This window comes from Schistocerca serialis, chromosome 4 (assembly GCF_023864345.2).
Source record: "Schistocerca serialis cubense isolate TAMUIC-IGC-003099 chromosome 4, iqSchSeri2.2, whole genome shotgun sequence".
NCBI classification, from domain to species: Eukaryota; Metazoa; Arthropoda; class Insecta; order Orthoptera; family Acrididae; genus Schistocerca; species Schistocerca serialis.
In genome coordinates this window covers 304,440,520-304,451,535 of record NC_064641.1, presented here as the reverse complement: position 1 = coordinate 304,451,535, position 11,016 = coordinate 304,440,520, and the positions used below count along the sequence as shown (strand labels likewise).

General features: G+C 38.1%; 1 protein-coding gene across 4 annotated transcripts in view; it reads left to right on the top strand.

Moving 5' to 3' along the window:
* Positions 1-736: 736 nt before the first annotated feature.
* The window catches only part of LOC126474144 (E3 ubiquitin-protein ligase TRAIP), a 215,293-nt gene continuing 205,013 nt past the window's right edge, over positions 737-11,016 (top strand). For 2 of the 4 annotated variants that reach the window (XM_050101598.1, XM_050101594.1), the window contains exon 1: positions 753-797. In XM_050101598.1, the coding sequence (XP_049957555.1) occupies position 797 (1 nt within the window). In that variant the 5' untranslated portion in view covers positions 753-796. Of the gene's footprint in view, positions 1,207-11,016 lie in introns of all 4 variants that reach the window. The other 2 variants (XM_050101597.1, XM_050101596.1) reach the window with 2 other exon arrangements.

Below are 11,016 nucleotides of genomic sequence, written 5' to 3'. Positions count from 1 at the left end.
TTTCCACTTATCAACCTAACCAATCACGAAAAATAGTTTAACTGTCAAACGAGACCGAGGTGATAAAGATATACAATATGGCCTGGTACTATACAGAAGTGTTCAATAAAATTTATAATCTTGGTAGATCCGTAATATGTTGCAGATATTCAACTTCATCTACTCCACTGTTAATTATATGGCGCAATGCCAAATACTATACGGCATTATTGACAATTTAGCGGCCGTTCGACCCCTGCACGACTTATTTCAGATAATGCCGTGTTAGAATAAGTGTCAATTGAAAATCAGTTCGGTGGAAAAATTATTTGACCCACGAAGGTGATAGAGAGAATGTACGCGCAAGTGTTTCTTGTCCACTACTCAGGAACACTCATCTTCATTAATTTGTCAGCAAACATAAAAAAAATTAGTTACAAATAAAGATCAGTTTAAAAGGAGCCTGAAAGACTTACTAGTGGCCAACTCCTTCTACTCCATTGACGAATTTTTTAATAGAAACAAATGATGTATTGTATATACTCATACTACTAGTATTTTTATTTCAGCTTTAAAAAAAATCCACGAGGATCTCCTCAGCACGGATCTATGGAACGAAAAACTAATCGACTCTAATCTAATCTTGTATCGAAATTGCTGTGTTACATTTTTCGTCTTAATTGTTGGTACAATTGATAGTTGGTTTGGCGCGCACATAATTCCATAGCGTAATATTGGTATTCATGCAGCGGCGGGCAATATTTTGAAAGTGGTGATGTGATGAAGGGAGGAGGGAACAGTGCTTATTTCGTTCAGAAGTGAGATACCTGTGACTCTAGCTAAGTATCTGAACGAAATATACACAACTTTAAAGTTTATGACAGTGGCTCGCATGCTTTCTGTCATAATAAAAGTATTTCATTTCTCTGCGGCGTTGACTTGAACTATGTGCTCGTCGAAAGTAGCTGATGCCTAAACGACAGTCTAATTTTATCAAAGGCTTATCAGAAATGGATAGTGATGTCTTGTGACATAGGATAATTAAAAATATTTTACTGAAACGACGAAGGAGTTAAATGAGGGTATTAAATATTTTGCATCATTGTGTAGTAGTCATGATATTACTTTTAAGACTTTTAGCTCATTGAGTACTTTCTTACCCGTCGTTTGACATTTGCCGCCGAAGTGGAAACATTGTAATAGTACAAACATATTAATGTTTCAAAGGTAATGTAAATTCTGTAGGTGTGTGTACCTTACGTAACTACATTCATTGACTGTTCCGTTGGTTCTTGGTAGAAAATTTTATAAATTATGAAATAAAGTAAACTATTTAAATAAAATGTTTAGTTGGCGCATGTTTGCTGTTTGTTTCGAGTGCTATTCATATCATGTTCCATTTCAATGTTTTGAGTGCAGTTTTTTTAAATATTTAGTGTAGCCTACACACATTAATCATGACAATAACGATTCGAAGAACAATCGGTGATCCGGTGAGACTCATAAAGATAAGAAAACGAGCTTCAGTCTACAATTTTCTATATATGTATAATTAACAAGTTACATACCAAAGTTCATTGTTTTCATACTATTCTTGGCTGAATATAAAAATGAATGAAAAGTATCAGTTTAGTGGATCTACAAAATTTGTGTGTGTTGTTGCTTGCTGTTCTTAAAGTCTTGTGGACTTTTTATGCTTGATTTACTGCATTCTTGAGAAAAAGGTCTGAAGTTGCATTAATCATTTGGCTGAAAGAGGGGCTGAAATTGACAGAATGGTAAACAAAAAATGTTATGATCTTTAGGCACCACCTTCTAATGTGTTGGAGTGGAAGAGCCAAACATTTTAAAATTATTTACAATTGTTATGGTGGCTGTTGCACATTATTAATAATGTATATTCTTGAAATTTTTTCTTTCTATTGCAAATATACTCTGTCATATATTCCTCAGAATTAATTTTGTTACATTGTAAACAGTTAATTTTCTTTTCCCGTACAAAGTCAATCTTCTGAGAAAATAAATGTCACTCAGAAATGCTGTATAGTAGTTAAAAGTTAATACTTTATGGAAGGCTGAGTCTCAAGTTTTGACATGTGCTGTTCCAACCAAATCATTCAACTATGTGTAGATTCAGAATTTTGACCCGTATTGGAAGATTGTTGTAGTCTTCTGTGGATTTTGGCAACATGTGGAAGCCAACTGCATAAATTAACATAACAGTATAAATTTTGTTACACACAGTGTACCACTGAAATTACAATGCCGATTAATGCGAGGTATATGTAACTTTTGACCAAAATCATCTGCATCACTACTCAAACAGTTCATTAACTTTGTCAACGATTCTTCTAATGATATCATTTTTGTTCATTCTACCATTTCACAACCAGACTATCAGTTTCCAATATAAGGTAGATCTCAGACTGCTCTGCAGGTTAGTCTGTTAAAACAGTCTTGCAGTCATTTTATGAGATAAGAATCAGAGGAAGTGACTCATGTTAATGTGGGCTCTTGGAAGTGAGAGATTCTCAGCAATGCACAACACTTTCCTTGTAGCAGCTGTTACTGGATTTTGTTGAGTGTTGATAAAACAGGTATTAATTGGTTGTCCCTTCCACTTAGTTTTCTTCCATTCAGCTATTATTTGTCAGTTAGAATTTAGCATCATTTGTCTCTTTAGTGCAGTTTTCTGTAGTTTCAAAGTAACTTTCTAACATTGTTATAGAAATAGCAAAACGGAAAGCTGCGATTCAACATGTCTGCTTTGACCCATAAAAGGTGGCAGGCACCTATGCTTCAATATTGTATACAACTTAGGCTGACCATCACAACACTCATTACACCTGGAGGGGGAATAATGCCACCATTCCAAAACCAATACTAACCCAAAAATCAAGCACACAAAATTCTCAACATTCAAAATCATGATAAAGTGCAAAAACCATTGGAATTGGTAATTTTGCTTGACCTATATAGCTCAAATGAAGACCACGATACTAGGAACCCACACAACTCATAAGCCTGGTCCTGCAAATCTCACTTGACCTACATGGAAGCTAAAATGAAGCCTGCAGTACTAAAAACCATCACAATCAAGTTGTCAAATTTGCCCCCAAACGTACACTTACCCTATCTACCTATAATGAAGTCCACAGTACCCCTGTCCACCGAAAATTAAGTCCTCAATACAACAAACCAAAACTAAGTCACATGGTTAATATCAAAAACCTAATCTAAGGCTGACAATGGACAGAAACAATCCATATTGGCATGAATTCATCTGTTTCCCCCTGATTCCTCCAGACCCAGAAAAGTACTAGGTCGTGCAGCACTACTATAACCTTCAGTCATGTTTCATTATAAAATAGAACTGAGCATCAGGATCAGTGCCAATAATGACCCATGTCCTCTGTAGCATATAAGTTGATAATGTCAGTTTTGTAAAGCGAACGGAAGGATAGTATTAGTTAACCCACCGCAAGTGAGAAAGGCGTGACATACTTCAAGTATTGAAACTGGAATTTCTTTGCAAATTATTTGTTGTTTAAGTTTTCATTTCATCAGATTTGACACTGGTTTTTTTTACAGCTAGTTTGGAATGCAGGTTGTATTGGCAGCTGGATTAGTAGTGTACTGTAAGTGTTTGTGAGCTTTTGAAGCCAGAGAAAGTGATATCATAAGATGCTTGGCTACATTTACAGAACAGTTTAAGTTCTTATTCAGAAGACTGAGTGAGGCGGCGCAGTAGTTAGCACACTGGACTCGTATTCGGGAGGACAGTGGTTCAATCCCACATGCGGCCATCCTTATTTAGGTTTTCCGTGATTTCCCTAAACCGCCTCAGGCAAATACCAGGATGGTTTCTTCGAAAGGGCATGGCCAACATAATTTCCTCTCTGATGAAGCCAATGACCTCGCAGTTTGGTCTCCTCCCCCCAAATCAATCCAACCCCCTCTTATTCAGAAGTCAGAGAGCACAGGCTCGGTTCACTTACCCTTCCATAAATTGGCAGTGGAAAATTGCAACCAGAGTCAAAGTCCAATACAGCAGAGATGTGAAGAAAATGCTGAACACCTATTTCTTAGATTATCTTGAGCATATGTGAAGGGGAATTATTACTTGAAATATTATGCAATAATGGGCTTATCAGTAGCCTAGACTAATTCCATTCCAAGAAGACTCAAAGGCTTTTGTGCAAATAAATTGTGCATTTATTACCGATTTCCCTTCACAGGGAAATTTTTGCTGGTAATCATTGTATCTACATGGTCAATTTTTAGGGATTCTGTGTAAATGGACAGAGGTTCAATTTCATGTCAAGCTGCAACAGTTACCACATGAAAAATAGAAAAACATAATTGTGAGTATTTGAATCCACTTCCTGGCTGGAAAGTAATTGCTCAACTCGCACTGCCAACTGTGCAGTGGAAGGTAGTAAAGTGCTCTAAAATGATGAGTGTTACCTTGATCGTTCTGAAATCTAAAGCCGTAGTGGCCAATAATAATAATAATAATAATACTAGTAATACTTTATTCAGCATCAAATGATGAGTTGATAATATTCTTCTCGGGTGTGCAGCCGGATCATAACGTATTCATGACACAGTATTTCCACAGTCCAACTGGCCGCCATCTTCAGGTGAGAGTGCTGGTGCACGATCTCTCCGGCGAGATCGTGCACCAGCACTCTCACCTGAAGATGGCAGCCAGTTGGACCGCGGAAATATTGTGTCATGAAGGCGTTATGATCCGGCTGCACATCCGGGAAGAATATTATCAATTATTATGCCGGGAAAGCCTTCGTAGTCAAATGATGAGTTGTGTGCAGGTCTCTTTCTAGAGAAACCTGTATGGACACATTTAGAGAGATTGAACTTCCAACCTCGTAGGATGACATTACCCTAAGAGGAACATCATTTTAAAGTAATTTATCATGTTAGACATTGTCCTTGCATTTGATGGCAGTATCCTGTTGCATTTTGTGACAATGCAGTTTGGCTAGTTATGTCGTCGTCTTAAAGGTCAGATACGAGAACCACCTTACAATTACGTGATAAGCCATGCCTCATTATCAAGAGGCTATTGATGACTGTGTTATTACTCTTGTGGAGGAAGAGAATTTGACAACATCAAAGGCTGGGGCATGGTGTGTAATTCTGAGTACTCTGCACAGCAATGGATAAAACAATGTTGTGATGCTGGAGAATCCAAGTGTGTGGTAACTGGACACTGGCATGTCAGTCAAGGATAATCAACTGGTAAACACAACAAGGCGAAATAATTTTTTAAACATGATGTAGTTGAAACAGGCTACTGTGTTTCCTGCAGTGGCTGACAGAACTTTGGGAGGCTGGAGTGCAAAGAAAAATTGTAGCTATCTAGGGAAGCTCTGTGATCATTGATCAACTGGTTAGTGTTTTCTGAAGAAAACAGTTGTCTGGTTGAATGTAATATTTTCTGGTGGATCACTATTTTTAACAGTGAATGACGGCCACTACAAGTCAGTTTTGACACCAGTTATATCCACAAATGGCTGTCTGTAGCTGGATGTATTCCCATGGATGTAGGGAACCAACATAAAGGTAGCAGGAAGTGAACCCTATACCACAGAAGTAGTTGCTATACAGAGTTACCTTGCTTACATGTTAGCATCTGATTTGCTCACTGTGCAATATTAACTAGATCACATATAAGAAGGACAACACAATGATAAACAGGTAAATAGCATTTATTAAAATAATTTACTGTGAAATACTCAACTTGAATGATGTATGATGAGGATCTGTAGTTGAAGCCGCAATTGTACCCTGATTTAACCTAACTTAAGCTAACCTAACCTAAGAGAACCTAACAAAGTGAAAGAGAACTATCTAACCTATAGAAGTTCACTCTGGATTGCTGTAACGAACAGTTTGTGTACAGGTTCTAATAGTGAATAACACTTTGACACTCGGTGTGTACTGTCCGATGATCGCTCATTGGCAGCAGCTGTCCATCTGAAGATCTGTCACCTAGTTATAACTGTAAAATGGCAACTGGTCTGCAACTGTTGCTGGTGATGAACTAGGCGAGTGTGGTTGTGTGCCCACATTTATCCTTGAATGGTGAACGATGTACATCTACGATCTAATTAGCAGATACAGATTGTAGGTATTTTAACGGAAGGTTCCCATTTAAGAATACCATCTATACGGTGACAGACTGGAACTTTGTGGTGCCATGGGTGGAGACTGCCTGACTGATGGCACACACTGTAGCTATAGTTGGGTACCATTTGTAACTGTAAGCACAGCATCCATTCCATGGAGTCGGGGGGGGAGGGGTGTATTTGTGATGAACAGTACAAATAAACATTGCACAGTTAACTTGTTTGTTGAACCAAACACCAGACGGCACAGAATTCAATTAGAAATAGTACAGCCAAAGGCAATACAAAACCCATAACAGTTCTTGTCCAGCACAATGTTGTAGATTGGTAGTGTAACCAAATGTGGTCCAACAGCACAGCATGCCCAAATTTAGGGTGCAGCAAGCTATGATGACAGTGAACAGCATGATGAAGGGTGAATCTAGGAAACAGGCATTGGCCTAGATGTAGGCGGTGGTTGTTACGGGCATTGTCGGCACTAGTGTTGAAGTCAGCAGGCGCATCCAGTGTTGTAATCTCACACTGATGATGTTGGACACAATTCTGCGGCTTGTGTGAGTCTAAGCTCAATGCAAAGAGCTATGATTGTGGCATGATGAACTGCTCGCACGAGCGCGCATTGTACCCCTCTGTTAGTGCGGCAGGTGGTGAATGGTAGTGGTAAATGTGTACTTACCATACTCCTCCCCTCCTGGAATGGGGTTGGGGCATGGAGCAATGCCAAATCATGTTCTGGTCCCATGCTGAGCCGAGAGCAAGGTGTGCATTTTCCACAACTGCAGCCCTGCCTGAGGAGCCAGGAGTCACTGGTCTGTGGGCCCCAAGTTTAGGGCTGCTAGTGGCCTGGACAGTGATGGCTGCACCTGGTGGGCCATTTTGGGAACACAGGTGTGGTGCCTGAAGCTAAAGCCAATGGCAAGATGACATCTGGTCTCCTGAGTTGTGGCTATCCCAATGGTGTGTCGTGTGTTGACTTTCTTGGCTGCAGTATCTCAATCTGAAGCTGCTGTCTGCTCCACAGTGAGGAAGCTGGAGGCGAGTCTGGATTCTTCACCTGTTGCTGCAGTGGCCTGGAACAGCTAACAGGAATGAGAAAGGGATGGGTGGAGAAGGGTGGGTGGGGAGTGGACTCGAGCATGAGCGTGTCTTCTGCTGACAAACTGGGGAGTGATGGATAGTGAAAAGTGAAATGAAGTGGCATAAATGTCGCAGGTTCTGGGATCAAGAGATAGTTCGGTCTAGTATGAAGTTCAATATCTAGTATGCAGACCCATTGCCATCATTGCTGATGAATGATAACAGGTAAAGATTGAGCTTGTCAGCCAAATCTGTGGGCTCAAACCTGCATGCTAGGCCAGAACTGAGGTGTAGGAGGAATGACCGGAGGCCTGTTTGTGGTGATCAGCAAATGCAGTAGAGAGTGGGGTTGGCATCCCTGTAACAGCACTGACGGGCTCTTGTCGCCAAACAGTGTCACTCTATATGAACTCTAGAACAGTGTTAGGGCATCTTCTACAGATGCATATTGTCTGTATTTTTTCATTTGGTGTTTGAATGTCAGAACCAACCTCTCGTCTTCTCCATTCAACTGGAGATGAAAGGGAGGGGAACGTAAGTGCTTTACTCCATTCTTAGTGGACAAATTCTCAAAGATCTCTGTCCAAAATTGTGGACCATTGTTAATGACTAACATCTACATTTACACTATACTCTGCAAACTACCATGAGATGCATGACAGAGGCTATGTCTCATTGTACCAGTCATTAGGGTTTCTTCCTGTTCCACTCATATGCAGAGCGCGGGAAGCATGATTGAATATATGTGTGCATGCAGTAACTATTCTACACTTATCCTCATGATCCCTGTGTGAGCGATATGTAGGAGGTTGTAGTATATGCCTAGAGTAATCATTTAAAGCCGGTTCTTGAAACTTTGTTAATAGACCTTCTCAGGATGATTTATGTCTGTCTTCAAGAGTCTGCCAGCTCAGTTCCCTCAGTATCTCTATGACTCTCTCCCGTGGATTAAACAAACCTGTGACCATTGGTGTTGACCTTCTTTGTATATGTTGAGTATCCCCTGTTACTCCTGTCCGGCATGGGTCCCACACATTTGAGCAATATTCTAGGATAGGTCACATGAGTGATTTGTAATCAATCTCTTTTTGTAGACTGATTGAACTTTCCCAGTATTCTACGAATAAATAGAAGTCTATCACCTACTTTACCCATGATTGAACCTATGTGATCATTCAATTTCATATCCATACAAAGTGTTACACCCAGGGATTTGTATGAGTTGGCCGACTCCAACCGTGATCCATTTATATTATTGGCATAGGATACTATGTTTTTCCTTTTTGTGAAGTGCAAAATTTTACATTTATGAACATTTAGAGCAGGTTGCCAATCTCTGCATCTTATTGAAATCTTTAACTTGATCTGACTGAATATTTGTGCAGCTTCTCTCAGATAGTAATTCATTATAGATAACTGCATCATTTGCAAAATTTTACTATTTATACTATCTTGAAGATCATTAATATACAACATGAACAGCAAGGGTGCCAGCACAATTCCGTGGGGCATATTATACATACATACATAAATTAATCCTTGTTTCAAAGATCATGAATACGACATTTCATAATGATGTGGAACGTGTAACTTTAACATAAGTTTTCTTTACACAAAATGGTTACTACTTCATATCGGAAGGAGTTGTCATTCAGAAATTCTTTTAATTTGCTTTTAAATGTTGTTTGGGTATCTGTCAGACTTTTAATACTGTTTGGCAAATGACCAAAGATTTTTGTGGCAGCATAATTCACCCCTTTCTGTGCCAAAGTGAGATTTAATCCAGAATAGTGAATATCATCCTTTCTTCTACTGGTAGCTATGCACTTCGCTGTTTTTTTTTTTTTTTTTTTTTTTTTTTTTTTTTTTTTTTTTTTTTTTTTTTTGGATGGGATATTAATGACAAATTTCATAAGTGAATATATGTATTGCGAAGGTACTGTGAATATCCCGAGTTCCTTTAATAAATGTCCGCAAGGTGATCTTGGGTGGGCTCCAGCTATTATTCTAATTACACACTTTTGTGCAATGAATACTTTCTCTCTTAATGACGAATTGTGCCAAAATATGATACCATATGAAAGCAGTGAATGAAAATCGGCATAGTATGCTAGTTTACTGATATGTTTATCACCAAAATTTGCAATAACCCTAATAACACAAGTAGCTGATCCTAACCATTTCAGCAGACCATCGATGTGTTTCTTCCAATTCAATTTCTCATCAGTGCACACACCCAGAAATTTTGAGTATTCTACTTTAGCAACAGACTTCCGTTCATAGTCTTATATTTATCAATGGTGTTATGCCATTTACTGTACAGAATTGTATAAACTGTGTTTTCTCAAAATTTAGTGAGAGTGCATATGCAGAGAACCACTTAATAATTTTCTGAAAGACGTTATTTGCAATTTCCTCAGCTGATTCTTGCTTCTTTGGTGTGATTACCATACTTGTATCATCAGCAAAAAGAACTAACTTTGTATCTTCATGAATATTGAGTGGCAAGTCATTGATATATATTAAGAACAAAAAGGGGCCCAAGACTGAACCCTCTGGGACACCATTCTTGATACCTCCCCAGTTAGAGGACTCTGCTGGTTTTTGTAGACTATCTGTACTGTTAATTTCAACCTTCTGCATTCTTCCAGTTAAATATGAATTAAACCATTTGTGCACTGTCCTACTCATACCACAATATTTAAGCTTATCTAGAAGAATCTCATGATTAACACAATCAAAAGCCTTTGAGAGATCACAAAATATTCCAATGGGTGATGTTCGGTTATTCATTGCATTTAAAATTTGATCAGTGAAAGCATATATCTCATTTTCTGTTGAAGTCTTTATGGAAACCAAATTGACATTTTGTTAGTACTTTATTTTTACAAATATTTGATGCTACTCATGAATACATTACTTTTTCTAGAATTTTGGATAAAGCTGTCAGAAGTGAGATTGGGCAGTAGTTGTTAGGATCAGATCTATCCCCTTTTTTATGCATTGGTTTAACAATAGCATATTTCAGTCTATCTGGAAAAATGCCCTGTTTCAGTGAGCTACTACATATGTGGCTGAGAATCCTATTTATTTATTGGTAACAAGCTTTTAGTACTCTGTTGGAAATGCCATTAATTCCATGTGAGCTTTTCTTTTGAGTGAATTTATTATTTTACTAATTTCAGTAGGAGAGGTGGGCTGAATTTCAATTTTATCAAATTGCATATGTACTGCATCTTCCATGTACTGCCTTGCATTTTCTAGTGAATAGCTGGAACCTATTTTCTCTACAACACTTAGAAAATGATTATTAAAAATGTTTTCTACTTCTGACTTCTTGTTAACAAACTTTTCATTGTGTTTGGTAGATATACCATCTTCCTGTGCTTTCGGGTGCCCTTTTTCCCTTTTCACAATATTCCAAATTGTTTTAAATTTATTATCAGATGTGCTAATCTCAGACATAATGCACACACTTCTGTGCTTTTTAATAACTTTTCTTAACACAGAGCTATAGTTTTTATAATGTTTCATTTTTTTGGGGCTCCTAGCTATAAGATACATTTCCCTTTTCTGTTTACAAGATATTTTTATCCCTTTAGTAATCCATGGCTTTTTACATGATTTCTTACAATTATATTTCACTGTTTTCTTAGGGAAACTGTTTACAGATATACTCAAAGGTATCATGAAATAGGTTAAATTTTAAATTAGCACCATGTTCCCTGTACACCTCATTCCAGTCTAACTGTTGCAAGCTTTCCCTAAAATTTTGAAGTGTTAAATCGTTAATGGAACATACTATTTT